This window comes from Myxocyprinus asiaticus, chromosome 40, assembly GCF_019703515.2.
Source record: "Myxocyprinus asiaticus isolate MX2 ecotype Aquarium Trade chromosome 40, UBuf_Myxa_2, whole genome shotgun sequence".
Classification (NCBI taxonomy): domain Eukaryota; kingdom Metazoa; phylum Chordata; class Actinopteri; order Cypriniformes; family Catostomidae; genus Myxocyprinus; species Myxocyprinus asiaticus.
In genome coordinates, this window is record NC_059383.1 from 20,745,475 (window position 1) to 20,766,151 (window position 20,677).

Genomic DNA, 20,677 nt, shown 5'->3' on the forward strand with positions numbered 1-20,677 from the left:
GATGGAGGTTACAAGCAGTATTGCATTTCTGTCTTTCTCGCACCTTTTACCACGAAGAAGCCAAATGTAATGTACAGGTTCAAAAATGAATTATATTAATAATAAATTGTTATTCGACTATTTCGCGTCGCAGAAAAGGCAGCTAAGAAAACTAAAGATGTCTAAAATCGGAAGTTAAATGGTTGTGACTGTGTTAGCATAACGCACTAGTTTTAGTTCGATGTCAACAATACTGAGAACAATTATTACACTCTTAAGAGCAAATTATTAATAATTTTGGGTGTGTTAGGTCGGTTACCCTCTCCCAGAAACATAAATCTAGTTGCCGTTTCAGGCGGGTTTGTTGTTTCGCGTGGAGGTGTTGGTGTTTGATAAATCAATGTTTGAGATGGACAGAGAGGAGTCTGACAGGCTGATAGAAAAAGCCAAGCTGTGTCTGCGGTCCGGACGCAAAGAGAAAGCCCTGCAGCTCCTGTATGAGGCACAGAGGATCTACCCCAGTGCTCGGGCGAGAGGTTTGTATGATGGTGTTGTTTTTTTGATTGACAAATCAGGTGTGTTTGTTGGTCAGTGTGCTGACGGCTGAAATAGAAAGTGCAGCGTCTGGATGTTGGGTGTTATATAATCTGTGCTTGGGTGTGGGTTTGGGTCTCCTCTGCCGCCTGTAGTGATTGAAAAAAAGGGAAGAATTTTGACTTTTTGAAAGCTGTGATGCTTCTCATTGGCGGGTGGTTTAATCTCATTAAAGTCTAATCTTGTAAAACACGCCCCTTTACGTATTTTGAATGGGTTAAAATGAGAACTCTTTTACCAAACCTCTTTCAGTGGAATCGCCACATCTAAAATTCATTCATCGTTCAAAAGTACAGCGTTAAAATAATATTCTGTGTTCAATAGACAAGATTTCTGACATAAGGTTGTTTACCACAAAAAAATTATGTGGACTTGTCTAATCATTTTTATTTGTATAGCGGTTTTCACAACACACATCGTTTCAAAGCAGCTTTACAGAAAATCATGCATTAACAAAACAAAAAACAAATGAAACTGTAATATCTATAATGTCTTAAAGTGATCATTGTGTAGTTTGATTAAATATGATTGTAAAATGTGTATAGAAATTAAATAATATTTGTATTTAGAACCCCAGTGAGCAAGCCGAAGGTGACTGTGGCAAGGAACACAAAACTCCATAAGATGTTGGTTAATGGAGAAAAATAACCTTGGGTGAAACCAGGCTCACTGTGGGGGCCAGTTCCCCTCTGGCTAAACAGCATGAATATAATGCCAATATTACTTAATTATGTGCAGTGCAAGTCATGGTTTAAAATTTGTAAATTAAATAAGCGTTAAGGTCTAGTGTTTTTAGTTTTTTTTTTTTTTTTTTGTGAACTGTAAGATTAATGAGTAATGTCTTTGAAGTTCATCCTGGATTAACTGCAGAAGTTCATATAGATGCATTGTTCTTTGTTTGTTGGCAATTTATTGATAGTCTATGTATTCCATTTCAAGAGTGTAGTCCATCATTAGATCAAGGTGATGCAGGCAAAGATAAATGATGAGGTGCATCGCAGTTCAACCTGCAGGGCATTTCGGTGGGGTCCATCCTAAATCCAAGGTTCAGGCAGTGGCATATGAAGTATCCCATATCTTACAGTTGGAGTTGGCATCAGTTCATCCTCTGAAGTCACTGAAGTGATGTCTGGCTAGCACCAGCTGTAGTTTGTCGTCATCACTCAGCGACACATAGCAGTGGAGTCCGACACCAAGCAGGAACAGAGCTGGATCTGGCCGGCTCTGGTAAAGACATGGAAACAAATATAATAATATTAGCGTAAATGCCATTCAGTTTTATGCAGAGTTATAGATCATGATAAATGTTTCAGGTTCCGGCAGACCTAACTTAAGCAGTGTAATTGTGAGTTGATGGATAAATTAGGTGTATGCCTGGCTAAATAGATGAGTCTTTAGTCTAGACTTAAACTGAGTGAGTGTGTCTGCATCCCGAACAATGTTAGGGAGACTATTCCATAGTTTAGGAGCCAAATATGAAAAGGATCTACCTCCTTTTGTGGATTGTTTTTTTCAGTTTTTTTTTCTCCCCAATTTGGAATGCCCAATGTGCTCTAGGTCCTTGTGGTGGCGTAGTGACTCGCCTCAATCCGGGTGGCAGAGTACGAATCTCAGTTGCCTCCGCGTCTGAGACCGTCGATCCGTGCATCTTATCACTTGGCTTGTTGAGCGCGTTACAACGGAGACGTTGCGCGTGTGAAGGCCCATGCTATTCTCCGCGGCATCCACGCACAACTCGCCACGCGCCCCACTGAGAGCGATAACCACACATTATAGCGACTACGAGGAGGTTACCCTACGTGACTCTACCCTCCCTAGCAACTGGGCCAATTTGGTTGCTTGGGAGACCTGGCTGGAGTCACTCAGCACACCCTGGATTCGAACTCGTGACTCCAGGGGTGGTAGTCAGCGTCAATACTCGCTGAGCTACCCAGGCCCCCCCTTTTGTACATTTTGATATTCTAGAAACTATTAACAAGCCAGAATTTTGCGATCGTAATGAACGTGATGGAATATAGCGTGTCAGAAGGTCACTTAAGTGCTGCGGAGCTAGACCATTCAAAGCTTTGTAAGTAGTTAACAGAATTTTTAAATTAATACGAAATTTAACAGGTAGCCAATGTATCGACGATAAAATGGGGCTAATATGATCATATTTCTTGGTTGTAGTCAGCACTCCGGCTGCTTTATTTTGAACCAATTGAAGTTTATTTATTGATCTTGCTGGACATCCTCCCAGTAATGTATTACAATAATCTAGTATTGAAGTCATGAATGCATAAATTAGTTTTCCGGCATCAGCAACAGAGAGCATGTGTCATAATTTATCAATATTTCTCTGGTGGAAGAATGCTGTTCTACAAACATTGGTAATTTGTTTTTCAAAGGACAGATTGGTAACAAATATAACCCCTAAGTTCTTCGCTGTAGAAGACGATGTAACAGTACATCCATCTAGAGGTTTTTGGTCCAATCATTAGTACCTCTGTTTTGTTGGAATTGAGTAGGTCCCACTTTTCTTTTACACAAGTTGTAACAGAAGAATTAAGTGCTTTTATAAAATTATAAGCTTCACATTTCTGCCTGTAAACCCTCCAAAACTTGGCCCCATTCAATTCCATTGTAAGTGCTTCACTGTAACCTCTCTTTTTTTTTTCTTTTTTTTTTTTTTAAGAAAAAGAGTGACTAGCCGAATTTATTATTTATGGTAATCAACGTTATGCAAGAAATGCTGTGGATGGAGATCAACTTTTACTGATCCTGGACAATTCCTTTAAGTACACTGTTAGCCCTTAGTTTTTAAATTCTGTCATGATGTACTTACCCTCATGCATTCCAAAATCATATGACTTTTTATTTCTTCCAAGAAACACAAAAGGAACAATTTTGAATGTATTCACACTGCTCTTTATCAATTCAGTGAAAGCATATAGTGACTAAAAGGACAAAAACATCATTATAATAGTCCATTCTGACTTGTGCACTATATACCAAGTCTTCTGAAGCAATAGCTTTTACCAAAAGTTTAGATATTATTAGCTGAAAATCTTACAACATTCAAAGGAGGTTTGATGCTGTTCTTAAAGGAATAGTTCACCCCAAATAAAATGCACTTATTTACTCATTGTCATACCATCTCAGATTTTTCTGATGAACACAAACAAAGATTTTTATAATATTTCAGCTCCGTAGGTCCTCACAATGCAAGTGAGTGAAATGTCCACCGAACATTATGAAACTGGCAAAATTTCATTGAAAAGAGATCACACAAGTTTACTTTAAAGGTAGCTTTCCCTGTACAATGTTCTTGAAGACAAACAAGTTATGTATGCATTCATTCTTGAGGTCTAACAAATATGTTGATTGCATTTCTTCCCCCATTAATGGTAAATGTATATTGTGATTCATTAGGGATGTGGGGAACGACTAATTACATTGACGTTTAAATGAAAATTTTGGAAGAAATAAAAAGAAAGAAACCCTCAGAAAACCATCAAAAAACATTGTGTGTTTATGTGACATTTAAAATACATCCAATAGCCAAATCCGATGCTGATTTCCACTGAAAAAGGGGCATTTATCTGTGACATGCTTGCCTTGCATTATTATCATTATAGGCTACATTAAATATAGAATATGACATTCATTTAATGAATCAACATTAGCGATTACAGGCATATTTATTTATTTCCTGACGTGCATTAGCCAATGATCTAATATAACATCTGTTCAGTTAAGAAAGTTAACCAATAACAGTTATGGTGTAAAAAAAACAAAAACAATTTGCTATAGGATTGAAAAAATAGGCCTGTGAGAAATGTACAATAAACCTAATGTATTGTTCTTAACATGTTTTGCACACAGAATAAAAGATAGTTTAACCAGTTAAGCAGTTGGCACATCGTTGAAAATAGCCTTCTTCATCAGCAGGGTAAAAAAATGGCATACCTTGCCTAAAACAGTCATTTTCTATGCTACATACTCAAAAGCATATATTTTTATGAACAAACTGCACATGCCAACCTGGTCCGGTGAAGTTTGTTAATATTTTCTCTATGTAAACATGTGCCAGAAAGATGTCTTTGACTGTTGCGCTGCATCTTACCCTTTTTTATTGCCGTCTAGCCAATGATGATCACCATATTTTTTTAAATGCTGTCAAATTGAAATAATTAGATCTTTTAAAAACATGTTTTAAGACACTTGGGTTCTCATCTCTTTGTAGCGGAAACACACAACCCGTAATCCTGTGTCTACCTTAATAATTCTTTGTCCTATTAGTACTAATTGATGCCATTGTGAAGAATGGTGGCACAGCGCCTCCTGAAGAAGAGCGCACCTACACACCTCCACCTGGCTGGAGAAACTCTGAGGAAGATGGCCCGAATCCACATCAGCGCCCCGGTACACAAGAGAGAAGAGAGGGGTCTAGTGACGACAAGAAAAGCTACTCAGAGGAGCAGCGGCAAGGTGTGCTCAGGTACCGTCAGTAAAACAAATGTAAACTCTGACTCTGTATGGTGAGACTGCACACCTGCTGTTACAAGGTAATCTGAGTGCTCCCTAAACCAGTGCTTACCTCTGGTAGAATAAAGAGATGCAAAGACTTCTATGAGATTCTGGGGGTGCCGAAGGATGCTAGTGATGAGGACCTGAAGAAAGCCTACAGGAAGCTGGCTCTACGCTTCCACCCAGATAAAAACTGCGCCCCTGGAGCGACTGATGCTTTTAAAGGTACTTCACACATAAAGAGTGTTCTGGACACTGATTTTGTTACAGCTTATTTGGTTGTAGCTTAGATCTTAAAGGATCAGTTCATTCAAAAATTAAAATTTTCTTTTCATTTACTCACCCTCATGCCATCTCCGATGTGTATGACTTTCTTCCTTCTGCAGAACACAAACTAAGATTTTTAGAAGAATATTTCAGCTCTATTGGTCCTCACAATGCAAGTCAACAGGTTCCAAAACTTTGAAGCTCAAAAACCACGTAAAGGCAGCTTAAAAGTAATCCATATCACTCCAGTGGTTAAATCCATATCTTCAGAAGCGATATGGAAGGTGTGGGTGAGAAACAGATTAATATTTAGGTTAAGTCCATTTTTACTATCAATCTCCACTTTCAAACAGCCCTCCTAAGTGCTCTTCTCTCATAAGAGTTCTTCTTCTTTTTCTTTCTTTTTTTTTGCCGATTTGCATTCTTCATACATATCGCCACCACCTGGGCAGGGAGGAGAATTTATGGGAAGAAAGGACTTAAATATTGATCTGTTTCTCATCCTCATGAATTTAACAACTGGAGTCATTTGGATTACTTTTATACTGCCTTTATGTGTGTTTTTGGAGCTTCAAAGTTTTGGACCCTGTTGATTTGCATTGTATGAACCTACAGAGCTGAATTATTCTAAAATTCATTGTTAGTGTTCCACAGAACAAAGAAAGTGAATTTTTAGTGAGACCAACATACTGCCTAACATGTTCCGTGTTCCACGAAAGAGAGCACGTTCAGAACAATACGAGGCTGAGAGAATAATGACAGAAGTTTTATTTTTGGGTAAACTGTCCCTTAAACTGACATTAGTTTCCTCTAATGCTTTCCCCAATGCAGCTATAGGCAATGCATACGCTGTGCTAAGCAATCCAGAAAAAAGGCTGCAGTACGATCAGTGTGGGGACCAGGCCCCTGCAGATACATCCAGTCATCCCTCAGCCCAACCTCGTCACACGTACGGACACTACCGCTCCTTCAACCAAGACTTTGAGGCCGACATCTCCCCAGAGGAACTCTTTAACCTCTTCTTTGGTGGCAGGTTTCCTACAGGTCTGGATTTTAGTATTTGTGCATTTCTAAAACTTTCATGTTGAAAAGAACAATTTAGTTGGTATACAACTTTAAATTTTTTACCAATTCTTGTGATTTTCTAATACTGTCATTTCACTATGAGTCTATCACATTTCTCTGCTTACCACACACAATACAAATGCAGAGGTTTCACATAATTACAACAGAATACAACCCTTGTACTCTTATAGGCAACATCCATGTGTACACCAACCGAGGAGCCTCTTACGCTCATTATTATCAGCCACGCAGACGGCGTACATACGAGAGGCGGGAGGAAGAGGTAGAGGAGAGCCACAGTCAGGTGAGCGGATTCTAGCATGGGGATTCTATATAATCATGTAGCAAATGGTACAAATCAAACACTAAGGCCAAACATTAATTTTATCTATGGCTATGTTCTGAATAGCATGCTACTCTTAACAAATGGAACTCAACATTCAAACATCTCAACATGTTTGGCAGACATGGTACAATGGTAATCAGTACATAGATTCAGAATTTGTAATGCTACATTTTATTTTAACATGGTTGACAGTAATTGGTTTTTGCTGGCTATTACTTTGAATCAGAATTAATTATGCTGTTTTCTGATTGGTAAAAAATGACTTGTTTGTCTGACAGTGCAAAGAGAGAACATTGCAATTTTGTTGCCAAAGTAGGAAAAAACATTGTAACATAAGTCAAATCAAGTCAGATAACCTATTTGTATAGTTTTTTTATTTGTACTTTTCCCAATATACATTGTTCCAAAGTAGCTTTACAGAAAATCAGCTGTAATGCCTTAGGGTGTGTTCACACTTGTAGTTCGGTTCTCTTGGTCCGGACCAAAAAAGAAATTGATACATTTAGTCCTGGTTCGCTTAGCGTTCACACTGGCATTTTTAACACCAAACCTAAAGATACAAAACCAAAGGCATCAGGAAAAAGTCACAACCTGATTGGACAGCTATTATGATGTGTATTTTTCGACGGAACTTGCCGATCATCCAAAACAATGCTGGCTGCTGGGCGAAATGCGCTCGTTATATTTATATATGTATATGGTGGTATTTTTACCAGCTGAGAACAAACGAAGAGCTAATAAAATGTGTAAAGGAGTCAAAACAGCACCAGGAATTCCTCCGTTGCACACACAAATGAAGATATGCTGCAAGGACGGCTGACGGCGGTTCCAACGCCTGTACCGAACTGTAATGGGCAACATAGCTCCTATGATGAGAAGAACCAGGTATGCTTGAGGTCAGTATTAAAGGCAAATTACTTCCTGTTATTGGTCCGTTTAGACGTCTTTGGTCCATGTTGCGTTCATATATCAGTCGAACCGCACCAGAGTTCGTTTGGAAGCGGACCGAGACTCACTATTCAGGTGGTCTCGGTCCGCTTGTTTGGTGCGCACCAAGGTTCAGATGGCAGTGTTCACACTTGTTCAAATGAACCGCACTAAAAGAGCAATCGCACCAGAGTTCCTTTTAATTTAACCAAACCTGCCAAGTGTGAACACACCCTTAGAAACATGAATAACCAACACTCATGGAAACATAATAAACAATTTGATAAAAAAATCTATAGCAAAGACTTTCTATAACTTGGTATTATTAAAACATTTCTCAACTTAGTCCCGCTGTCCCCATATGAGGACATACAGTTTTAGGAAAATTACTTGCTTTTCAAAAAAAAAAAAATATTTTGTTTTGCATGTTTATTAGGGGCTACTACTTACAAATCAAAAAGGAAAATGGAAAATGCACACAGCAGGCTGGAGGCCGCTGTTACACTGTAGAACCAATGCGTTATAACTGTAGAATCCTTTAGCGTCAACCACAGAAGAACATGGAGGAACAATAATAATAAAACAAAACTATTGGCATAGATTTTTGCAGATAAAAGATAGTTTCAAAAAGCCAACTTGATTTATCGGTCTACCTCTTATAAGTAGTATACTAGCATTCCATTTTGAACACAGCCACTGTCTCTTATTCTGTTTCTAACTTGAAAACAGACCCACTCTCAGCACAGGAAATGTACTTGTGTTTGACTTTTTCCTCGTTCTCTTTGCTTAGAACAACTTCACTGCTCTCCTGCAGCTGCTGCCAGTGCTGGTGCTCATTTTGATCTCTGTATTTACTCAGCTGATGGCTACCAACCCTCCCTACAGCCTCTTCTACAAACCGTGAGTCATTTCTCACCTGCTGGCATCCTGCATATGGGATATTTACTTTGAAACAAGAATGCATCAGTGACAGTACATCATGGACTTTCTCCTCCCATGCTTACCTCTTGCTATTGCTGTTCTCTGAAATTGACAAGGTTTTGGTAATTTTGTATTAATAGCAGTAATTTCAATAAAAGTACTGTGATGTGTGGTTCACAGGTCCATGGGTTTGGTGGTATCCAGGGAAACCCAGCACATGGGTGTGATGTACTATGTGGATAAGAGTTTTGAGAAAGAGTACCACGGTGCTGCCTTAGAGGAGCTGGAGAAGACCATCGAGAGTGATTATATTGACCACCTACAAAACAGCTGCTGGAAAGAGAAGCAACAGAGTAAGACTAATAACCAATAAATCGTCAGATAGTTTTTAGGTAGGAAAGATTATAACGAGCAAAAAAATTCACAAAAGCACACAGTTACAAATGTGGTTGATTATTGGTTTATTGTTCAGCCAAAACCCCCAATAATAACCAGAATAAATTCATATTTTTTTGCATAACGCAGGACTTTTAACTATTAACAAGCCAGACACACGCTGGGGACTCTTATTTTGAATTTACTGAGACATGAAGCGATGGTCCAAGGTAAGTTAATATACTACTTTGAGTTGTTATGACAGCCAACAACTGCACAAGCTGAGCCTGAAATTCAGTTTTACTCCAAATAACACTTAAATGATTGTTGTGCTCCATCTGGATCGCTCAATTTGGTTAGTTTTACATTGCATCCGGAGACCAGAAACAGAAAACAGGCAATTAACAGAAAACAGGCAATTGGAATCATCACGGCGCCACTCAGTGGTTGCTCAGGAAAACTGTGGATAGCAAAGTAGGCTATTTATTTACCAAATTAAACTTTTTATGGCCTATATATTCAGCAGATGTTGGGTTTTGTGTGCATCTCACCAGGAATAAGGTTTATTATTATTCACAAGAAATGAAGTTGGAGACAATGGATGCACTGACGGGGCATGTTTCTACAATCCTTTTTTTTTTTTTCTTCTTCTTCTTCATGCCTTTGCTCTAATTTACAACACTTGTCTGTCTAATCAAACAAAATATGCATTGCAGTGAGGATAAAAAATATGCCTGAATATCAGTGAGTACAAATTTCGATTCCAACGAGGTGTCAGTAATTGTTTTATTTCACCTTCAGAGGCTGCTGTTGTATTGTAGAATCAAGCCGTTCTAACTGTAGAATCCTCTAGTGCCGGCCCCAGAGGAACACGAAGGAAGAAAATAAAATCTGTCGGTGACAATCAGCATAGATTTTTGCTGATAATCTATGATCATCTAGCAAAAGCGACTACTGGCACCGATTAATCAATAAAACCAATATAACGGTCTACCACTACTTCCCACCCACAGATCAATCATCACATTTATTAAAATACTTTTTTCTTTTACAAGACAAATTTGTCAGTTATAATTTCATAAATGCAAGACATGAATCTACAGGGGCCCCAAAAAGTATTTGGACACTATTGGATTTGGATTTGAATTTAATTGCATTTGAAACAAAAATATCAAACCAAGTGGCATCTGCTGACACATTATACTAGACTTTTTCACAGACTTCACTTTTCTGAGACATTATTGTTGTTAATTTGAACCAACTGGTGTCAAGGTGATTTTAAGTGTATGTATGAGGTCAGTTCTCCTCAAGTTCTACTAACGTTCAACAAACAGAATGTGTCCAAATACATTTTGTCATAATTTTGGAACAGTATATTTGTTGTCAGGGTTGGGAAGTAACGGAATACATGCAACGGGATTACATATTTAAAATACAAAATTCAAGTAACTGTATTCCACTACAATTACAGTTTAAATCATTGGTATTTAGAATACAGTTACATTCAAAAAGTATTCTGATTACTGAAGAGATTACTTTGCATTTTATTGTCATTTGTTTCATTTAATATTTAGTCCTTTCAGATGGAAAACATTTATACATATAAATGATGCGATCCAACGTGCATTTGAACAGCAGTGAAACACTTTCTTATGATGTGTTACATTCATACGAGCAGACAGAGAAGTAAGTTTGGTGCAGAAGAAATAGAAATAAACCTTGTGTAAATTGTCAGCTTTACGCTAAGCTAAAATGATATTTCTAGCCATTTTAAGTGAAATTCACGTTGGATCATAATTTCTTTTTTTCTAGTAAGACCTTTGATATTAGGGCACAAATCATATTCTTGATGATAATTTTTGTATTGTTTTCCTGTAAAAATATCTAAAAATCCTTAAAACAAGATCAATTAGATTTATTTTGTTTCAGAAACAACACTGCATAAGATATTTAGGTTTTTCAGAGAATGTATTTTTAACATGTGTATTTTGTCTTACTGTACTGGCAGAGTTTTTATAGTCAAAACAAGTGAAAAAATCTACCAGTGCTGAAGAAGTAATTCAAAGTATTTAGAATACGTTACTGACCTTGAGTAATCTAACGGAATATGTTACAAATGACATTTTACAGCATGTATTCTATAATCTGTAGTGGAATACATTTCAAAAGTAACCCTCCCAACCCTGTTTGTTGTTTTATCATTTAAACCTTACGATATTTCTTTAAAATATTTTAATTTCCTTTCGAATAAATGCCACTTTGATGTTTTATTTTATGTTTCTATTTCATTAGTTTTATATTTTTTTTTTATCTCATGCAGTTGACAATTATACATTTTTTTAAGTGTTACCGTTTAAGGCCACTGTATGTACATCAATCTTGCCATCAAGAAGTCAAAGTCTTATCTGCTTGTCCAATTCTCCTGATTGGACCTTCGTGTTGGACTTAATTCCTCACTGTAGCTCTGTCTTGCTGTTTTGTGTTTCAGAATCTGATCTAGCTAACCTGGGGCAGCTGTACCGAGACGAGCGTCTGAAACAGAAGGCTGAAACCATGAAGCTGGATCACTGTGAAAAGCTGCAGCGCTTCATGGGTCGACAAAGAGGAGACTGAGGTGTCATCACCCTCCCAGACAGCATGGCCAATTTAATAAGAGTTTTTAGTATCGGTTAAATATATTTCAATTTACTCGGGCGGTGCACCTTTTTGTGAATGAGAAAGAAAGTGTTAGGGGGGGAAAAAAAAGAGACATGTTATAGCAGTAGCCCAAGCTGATTTTCTTGTGAGCATTTGTGCCTTTCATCCCTGTTAATGGGGTGGAATCTGAAGGCCACTGGCTCACACAGCTGAAATTCTAGAAGCAACTGATTCAGCTGTGATGCACAGCCTCCACACAGAGGGTTTGTTGCGGAATAGTGTGTGGGAGAGTGTAATTAGAGAGCGCCAGGATTTTTTTTCCTTACATTAAGGAGCACCAGCTCCAGGGTGACTGACAGAATTAAAGCTACTGTAGTTATTGTAGTTAAGCTACTGTAGAGTGCTTTAAGCTTTATTGTTAATAAGAATAAGAACTTATTTAATTACATATTTAACTTCTTTTTTTTTTTTTTTTTTTTATTTGTGCTGTGAATAACATTTGACAAAATGATTAAAGCTTTTAACAAAACAAAAGGGTAATTTGTTTTGGTTATATGAAGATAATGAAAAAGAAATGGTTCTTAAAAACAGGGACATAAACCATTGCACAGATTTTAAATGCTCTCCCGAAGTGGCAAAAAAAGAACCTTTATATACATTAAATCAGTTTTTTGATCATTTGTTACAATGCTGTGCATTTTGAACAGTAGTGTATTAGGCAACCAACTTTTTTTTTTTTTTTTTTTTAAAGAGGGAGGATTGTTTAGTGCACTGACAAACTTGCTAAAAACCATTACCTCAGTGTTTTTCATTAGCAGTATTTGATTTAGAATTGAACACCTTAATTTGTCTAATGCTTTTGTGTATTGCATGCAACAGTTCCATGGGATCCATCCATGATCGTTCTCCCTGCTTGGTAAGAGGTCGAAGATGATAACAGCGCAGTTTACATAATATCAGTAATTGTAACTAGTCTAATAACTGTAACTCGTGTCAGATTACTAGAACTAGAATTCATGTTTTCCCTCATGTCCCTTTAAATATGACAACACTTAACTTTTGAGCACAAAATTGAGCATGAAAATTTAGATGTTCAGAAGTGCTACAGAAGGAGTCCTGATCTGAGATGTGTTGAGAAATAACACTGGATGTGATGTGGAGAGTTCTTGGCAGTTGTGGTATTGTAACGTTGCTTCCATGCAGTACCCAAACAAGTTGGAAGTTTTGTTTGGAATGAGTGCAATTTTGTGTCGCTTAAATAAATCATTGATCAAACACTTGCTCTCTATGGTCTATGATTCTCTATTTGATGTTTTGTTTTTTTCACAGGTCAGTGATTTTTATGTTGGGCTTAAATGCCAAAGTTCCCACGGTCATGGAAACATGAGGGAATTTTAAAATAGTTTTCCAGGCTGGGAAAGCCATGAGAATGAATTAAGTCCTAAAGGAAATTACTATAATGAAATACACATTTTTTCCCAGTGCTGCTTAATCACCTAAAAATATGCGTTACATCACAATATATAGTACTGTGCAATAGTTTTAGGCACTTGTGAAATATGTTGCATAGTGAGGATGTCTTCAAAAATAATGACATAAATAGTTTTTGTTTATCAGTAAATGTCATACAAAGTTCAGTAAACATAAAAAAAAAAGCTAAATCAATGTTTGGAGTGACCACCTTTTCCTTCAAAACAGCACCAATTGTCCTAGGTACTCCTGGACAGTTTTTTCTAGGTTGTCGGCAGATTGGTTGTTCCAGGCTTCTTGGAGAACGTGCCACAGTTCCTCTATCTATTTAGTCTGTCTCAATTGCTTCTGTCTCTTAATATAATCCCAGACTGACTCAATGATGTTGAGATTCAGGCTCTGAGCAGAATATATAAAATAACCATTTTACATATGGTTTTGTGAAAAATATATAATGCGCCTAAGACTTTTGCACAGTACTGTATAAATGATCACTGTTTTGAGTAGGTTCTTTTCAGTTCGTAGAAATGGTTCACAAATTGATCTGAATGTTTAATTAGCAAATCAGTCTGAAACAACATGATTTTTAAAAGTTGGTTTTCGGAAATATCAAACAATTATTCATGGGAATTCATTGGTCAAAAGGGGCGGGAATCCTAAAATACAGTACACTTGTTGATTGTTTGTGACCGTATCATGAATATCAGTAAAGCGTAGGTCATAACTGTCAATGTTATCTCCTAAAAAAGGGTCCCTTACAAAAAATGAGAGTTCACTGCAAATTTGCCGCAAATTCACCACAGATAATTTTAACGTGCAAATGAGCTTTGCGGCAAATTGTCCATTGTTGCCAAAGGTTTGCCAGAGGTTCACCACTACCGGTGAAGAGCTGCAAACATTTGTGGCGAATCGCAAGCTCATTTGCATGTGAAAATAAAGAGCGGCAAATTTGCAGCTAGTTTATATTTTTTGTAAGGGGTTTTAAATTTCAATTCTCCATCCATTCATCACAGGTTTATTCTCCAGTCATTCGTCAATACCCATAAAGGCACTATTCGTACACAAAACACAATACAACACATCTCACAACATTACATAAAGACAAACAAAGATATATACAGTAGGCTATATTTATAATTGCACACTGGAACACCAAGCGTCTCTTCACTGTTCACATAATCAATTAACATTCCAGTCAAACCATTGTGAATTTGGCTGCTGTTGTAGTGTGGGGACAGTACGGGGAAGTAAGCAATGTGGTTCAGACATATGTAGTCTTCATCATCACTCTCTGTCATTTGTAAGCTTTTAAAAGGAAGACCACTCATTTCTTCATTTTCAGGTCGGCTTCTATAGCACATCGTCGCCCTCTGGTGCCTCCATCCTGAGGAGACGGAGAAGAGAGTCACTGAACGATGGTTGTTCTGTCATTTCCAGGATTGTTTTGTTATCAGAGTATTGCAGAGTATGTAAGAAATTGTATTTTGCATGTAGAAAATTAGGTCTACTTTTAGGCCCGGTAAGATTTTTAACATTGTGACATTATTTTCACAACAGTTACACACGTTTTATCCCCCAATTCTCATTATGGCAATGCAAAAACAAGATGGTCAACGTGATATTCCCATTACCGCAATGTGAGAAAATGATATTTAAAAATTGTAAAGTATTAATACATCATAGTAGTACTGCCTTTCATTTCCACTGATTTAATTTAAAAAAATAATTAAACTGTACAACAGCATCTTTTTACTGTACAGTAAAACAAAAAACTACTGAGTTACGGTAATGAGAAGTTGGGGGATAAATGTGCAGAAACATCCTGAAAGTAATTTCACAATGCAAAATAATGTAATGGTCCTCAATGTAGTATTCATTTTCTTTACGCAGAACTACAATTTCATATTTTTTTATTGATTCGATGTTAAATATCACCAGGACATTTTTTGACAGGTTTAATCACTCAAGTACATTTTTCAATAAATATTAGAAGTCTGTGAGCAGCAGCAGACAGGATACTTACAAAAAGAGAGAGAAGGAATGCAGGAGAGGCCATGGGAACACAGTCCTGTGAGAGGACAAAGAGAGAAGCCTCAAATACACAGACAACACTCAAGGGCTAATGTGATCTTGCAAGGAAGATTTCAACTATGTTTACAAGTAAGTCTACTCTGTTGTCTGGCTCTCTATTTTTCTCTCACACTCTATTCTTCCTAATCTCACACAAACTATAAACCAAAGCAATAGCAGTAGAAAGGTGGATGTTGCATTGAAATGGAAAAGAAGGGAAAGACAGGGAGCTCTTTCAATGCTGTTCTTGCTCTCATGTTGAAAGCTGATGTGTGTAATTGTCCCAGTTAATTCAAGTAATTCATTCGTAGGTTGACTTCCTATGGACCTAAATCAATCCAAACGATTATATATTTGTCTTTGGCAAGTCTGTGGATCTTCCCATCTTTTAATCTTTTAATCACCATCTTAGTGGCATCTTTGAGCAGCTAACATCCTTGATCCAGAATCTTCATGCTGCAGTGTAACAAGTATTGTTGCATATATACTGTATGTCTCACCTTGTCGTTGGAGTCCTGTTTGCGGTTAGCCTCTCTCCCGCGCAGGCTCTTGGCACTGATGCCTGACTCTGAGGTCTGCATGATCAGCTGTGTGGCCAGGAACTGCTGAATCTGCTCCAGGACATCCCTCTGCATTTCCAGAGCCATGTGGAACACGTCATGGTCTGAGCTGTTGTACATCACCGCGTTCTGGAACATCAGCATGATGTCGCGCTGGAACTCGGCAGTGGTGCGTATCAGCCCATTCTCGATGTTCTTCTTGATGGTGGACAGATCCATCGGCCTAACAGTCCGAGAAGGTGACAGATGGGCAAAAGATTTAAAACTATGTAATGATTCACTAAGTACACTTAAAAAATAATTTTAAGATTTACACATTTCAATTTAAGAACAAAATTCAATCAAACTGAATTGAGTAATCGTTAATAAAAAAAAAAAATATATATATATATATATATAATAATTTTATGAAACATTACACAACTCAATCTAATGAAATTTTGTTATGAAATTGAAATGCCTAAAAAATATATTTTTTGGAATGTATCGACATTTTCAGTATACAGTGGGGTTCTAAGTCCATTTCTGTTTTGCATGTCTAATTTAATACAGTTTCCTTTATTAGAAATTCTGTTATCAGTACAACAATTTGAGTCAAAAGCTGAATTGAACATTTAATATGATTGCGGTTGGCCTCTCTCCCGCACAGGCTCTTGGCACTGATGGCTGACTCTGGCACTCTGGCATCTGAATCTAATGCCTGTCTGTTTGGTATGGACTTAGAACCCCACTGAATACTGAAAATGTTGATACACTCAAAAAAAATATCTTAGCCTATTTTTAGAATTAGTATTTGGTATGTTTGTCTTTTGCTTTAATGACAGCATGCACTCGAGCTTGCATGATGATCCAAGTTATCCATTGTGATTCGAGATTGTTTCAAAGATATCCTGTGTGCTTCAATGGAAGCAAGGAAATCAGACCTTTTGTAAAATGAGTTAAAGGGATAGTTCGCCCAAAAATTACAATTCTCTCATCATTTACTCACCCTCATGCCATCCCAGATGTGTATGACTTTCTTTCTTCAGCAGAACACAAATATTTTTGGAAGAATATTTCAGCTCTGAAGGTCCATACAATGCAAGTGAATGGTGATCAGACTTTTGTAGCTCCAAAAATCACAAAGGAAATATAGAAGTAATCCATACGACTCCAGTGGTTAAATCCATATCTTCAGAAGCAATATAATAGCTGTGGGTGAGAAACAGATACAAATTTAAGTCTTTTTTTTACTCTAAATCTCCACTTTCTCTTTTACATCTGAAAGTCACATGTGATGCCAGTTTAGTTTCATTATCACATCTGAAAGTGAGATTTAAAGTGGAGATTTAGAGTAAAAAAGGACTTAAATATTGTTCTGTTTCACACCCACACTACTATATCGCTTCTGAAGATATTAATTAAAACACTGGAGTCATGTGAATTAATTTTGTGCTCCCTTTATGTGATTTTCGGAGCTACAAAGGTCTGATCACTATTCACTTGCATTGTATGGACCTACAGAGCTAAAATATTTTTCTAAAAAATCTTCATTTGTGTTCTGAAGAAACAAAGTCATACACATCTGGGATGGCATGAGGGTGAGTAAATGATAAGAGAATTTTTGGGTGAACTAACTCTTTAACAGTTTATGTCACAAACCTGACCATCTGATGTGATTAGCGAGCTGGAAAAAGTGCAAAATCGTAAATATTTCTTCTGCGTTTTACATCATAACGTTTAAATTAAATGATGAATCCCAGATTTTGAATGTGGACTGACTTTTGACCCCCAGTGTTATATTAGATGCTTTATAAATCAATTGTAAATCATACTGCTCTAACCTGTGCACAATACTGTGGTAACCGGGGGCGATGTCATCCGTCACCGGTTGCAGGAAGACATTTGCATACCTGTCCAAAGTGACCAATTATTACTCGGTTTAATCATTCTTACCACACAGTGTTGAGTCGGGTGGTAGGGGTGGAGTTTGGTGCACCGTAGTCAAGACTCTTACCTGTGGTTTGCTGCCGCTCGCCACACCAGCATAATGGCTTTCTTCCAGATCTTCTGAGCCAGAATAGCCTCTTGATCTTCACTGCAGATGGAGCTGAGGAGGAAGGGGAAGGTAGAGAGGACATTATGTAATAACCTAGACGTGAAAATGCACGTGAGGGCAAAAATCAATGAGTCTGGGCCGACTAAATAAAACAAAAAAGTTTAAAATATTGGCAAACATTTTTTTCTTCTTTTGCGAACAGAACTATGCACACTGAGGTTGATGCACAATTTCCGTCATTCTCTGAAAATTAAAACCGATCTAGTCTCCAAATAAACAATGAATCCTCACTGAACGATATTTGGAACTCCAGGGTTCCCACGCTTTAATTTAATTTCTGTGACTTTCCCAATCCTTCTTGATTAATGGATACGTTTTTTTTTTTTAATTATCCAGATTTTGTATAATTATTATTTTATTGACATTGCTCTCAAAAATAGCAATTTCTAGTCAATGAAAAATTTCAGAGCAGAGCATAACTAGAAAATTGTATATTCACTATAGAATAAATTAGAATAGAATAGTTTCTTTTTATATATATTAATTTTACAACTTCCAGGCCTAGAAATCACAATTTTAAAAACCCCTGTTATTTCAAGGTTTTCATTACTGTGAGAATCAAGAAAGGAGTTCTTGAGTTGCACAGTTTCAATATAAAATCTTGTTGTGCATGTTTTTCATGCTGTAAAAAGGTCTTGTTTCTACAGAACATACAACTGTGAGGAGGCAGGGCTGCTTGGAATAGAGTCTGCAGTGGTGTGGAGCTGTAGGGAAGAAGATGCCGTGCGCATGCTGTATCCATCCTCGCTCTCGCTTGCTGGAGGGTCCAACTCTGTCTCTCCCTCTGCCTCGGAGAGATAAACACCCTCTCCATCCTCCTCTCCACCACAATCCTCAGCTCCATGCCCTTCTAATCCCGCTTTCATCTTCAACACACTACCTTCCTCCGCATCACTCATGGCTTCCTCCTCCTCTTTCACATCCTGTCAATGAGGAGTGCAAAAAAATACTAAATAAGGCAAAGGTAGTGCTTGGCAGGTCTATGTATATTTGTGGATCGTACATTGAATATTAGCTATATGTAGACAGTCACAGCATCATCACACCTTTGAATGCTGTTCTACCGCAGGGTCATCTTCAGAACGGGTATCTGGAGCAAAATGGAAGATCTGTGAGTTTTTGCCAAAATTTTGTCAATTTCTTTGGGCCTGTTAAAGGAATAGTTCACCCAAAAAATTTTATTCTCTCATCATTTACTCACCCTCATGCCATCTCAGATGTGTATGACTTTCTTTATTCTGCATAGCACAGATGGAAATTTTCAGAAGAATATCTCAGTTCTGTTGGTACATACAATGCAAGTGAATGGTGTCCAAAATTGTTAAGCACATAAAGGCAGCATAAAAGTAATCCATAAGACTCCAGTGGTTAAATCGATATCTTCAAAAGTGATATTATTGGTGTGGGTGAGAAACAGATCAATATTTAAGTCCTTTTTTACTATAAAATCTCCTCCCTGCCCAGTAGGTGGCAATATGCACGAATAATGCGAACAACCAAAAACAAAAGAAGAAGAATATGAAAGTTGAGATTGATAGTAAAAAAATTACTTAAATATTTATCTGTTTCTCACCCAAATCTATCATATTGCATCTGAGGAACTTGGAGGTATATGGATTACTTTTATTTTGCCTTTATATGCTTTTTGGAGCTTCAAAGTTCTGGTCACCATTCACTTACATTGTATGGACCAACAGAGCTAAAATATTCTTCTAAAAATCTATTTTTTTTTTTGCTGAATATAGAAAGTCACACACATCTGTGATGGCATGAGGTTGAGTAAATGATGACAGAATTTGAATTTTTGGGTGAACTATTCTTTTAAAGGAATAGATGCAAATTCTTATGTTGTTCCAAAATCATATGGCTTTTTTTCTTCAGTGGAACATCAAAGGAATAAGTTTTAAGAATGTACAGTCGTTGTTTTTTCCATGCAATTACAAAATTTGAGCTTCAAAAAGGAAACAAAACCTACATTAAAGTATAATAGAACAGAAGAATCATTAAATTAGTCCATTTAAGCCATGGGTTACTGGTTTATATGTCTTCAGAAGCCATATAATAGCAATGTGTGAGTAAAAGACCAATATACTGAATATATCCTAAGGATTTCAACAGCCACCCTCACACTGGTAACGATTCTTTGGGTATCCCTTCACCTCCCCATCTCCACCTTTATATTTCATAAGCCTATACCAGGAAGTGGGGTGGATATTTGGCTTTTTTGGAGGGTTCTCGGGGAGGGGCAGTGGAGAGGGATTTGTAGTTTAGTTGGGTATGTGTATTCTTGATGTTGTTTGAATGTATATATATATTTTTTTTTTTTTTTTTTATGTTCTAATTGTTGGTGACCACTGTAGTGCAGTTTGTGTCAGGTGGGGGGTGTGGGGGAATGTTCGGGGGGAGGGGTTTAATGTATATAATTGATTCCGTATTATATGTTATGTTTGTATGATTTATGTATGGAATCAAAAACTGTTAATAACAAAAAAAATGTGTCATTTAGCAGATGCTTTTATCCAACACTGTATTTTTTCTTGCTTTTCGTCTGATTGTCTGGGGTGGGGGGGATCTCAGAGCTCAAGCTCAGTCCTGTGCTCGTGCCCCTCCATTATGGACAGCATGCCAAATCTCTTTACCTTATTGTGCTCCAGGACTATATGAACCAGTGAACTCATGAAAAAACATATGGATATGGACTGTTTTTATGATACTATCATGACACTTTTGTTTTGTGTCTTTTTAAAGCTTTAAAGCTCCATTCTTTGTAATTGCATGGAAAAAAAACGACCAATACATTCTTTAAAATTTCTCCTTTTATGTTCCATGAAAGGAAGAAAATAATATGGGTTTGGAACA

The 20,677-nt window shown here is 37.2% G+C and overlaps 2 protein-coding genes across 7 annotated transcripts in view; one reads left to right on the forward strand and one right to left on the reverse strand.

Annotated features, from left to right (window-relative positions):
- LOC127431211 (dnaJ homolog subfamily C member 18-like) lies at positions 1–14,474 on the forward strand. Of its 3 annotated transcripts, XM_051681531.1 has the most exons (9): positions 1–515; positions 4,855–5,053; positions 5,162–5,307; positions 6,181–6,393; positions 6,606–6,718; positions 8,478–8,587; positions 8,789–8,961; positions 9,134–9,213; positions 11,472–14,474. In XM_051681531.1, exons 1-8 carry the CDS (start codon positions 380–382, stop codon positions 9,181–9,183), a joined length of 1,140 nt encoding a protein of 379 aa, XP_051537491.1. In that variant the 5' UTR covers positions 1–379; the 3' UTR covers positions 9,184–9,213; positions 11,472–14,474. The 3 variants fall into 3 exon arrangements, with proteins under 3 accessions (XP_051537491.1, XP_051537490.1, XP_051537492.1); XM_051681530.1 differs by lacking the exon at positions 9,134–9,213; XM_051681532.1 differs by lacking the exon at positions 11,472–14,474 and having other exon boundaries at positions 8,789–9,000; positions 9,134–9,154.
- Positions 12,341–20,677, reverse strand: part of LOC127431203 (bromodomain-containing protein 8-like) — a 20,329-nt gene continuing 11,992 nt past the window's right edge. For 3 of the 4 annotated variants that reach the window (XM_051681523.1, XM_051681520.1, XM_051681522.1), the window contains 7 exons: positions 18,865–18,908; positions 18,473–18,741; positions 17,717–17,809; positions 17,544–17,612; positions 15,661–15,943; positions 15,114–15,158; positions 12,341–14,474 (listed from right to left, as the gene is read on the reverse strand). In XM_051681523.1, the coding sequence (XP_051537483.1) occupies positions 14,415–14,474; positions 15,114–15,158; positions 15,661–15,943; positions 17,544–17,612; positions 17,717–17,809; positions 18,473–18,741; positions 18,865–18,908 (863 nt within the window). In that variant the 3' untranslated portion in view covers positions 12,341–14,414. The remainder of the gene's footprint in view (positions 14,475–15,113; positions 15,159–15,660; positions 15,944–17,543; positions 17,613–17,716; positions 17,810–18,472; positions 18,742–18,864; positions 18,909–20,677) is intronic. The other variant, XM_051681521.1, reaches the window with a different exon arrangement.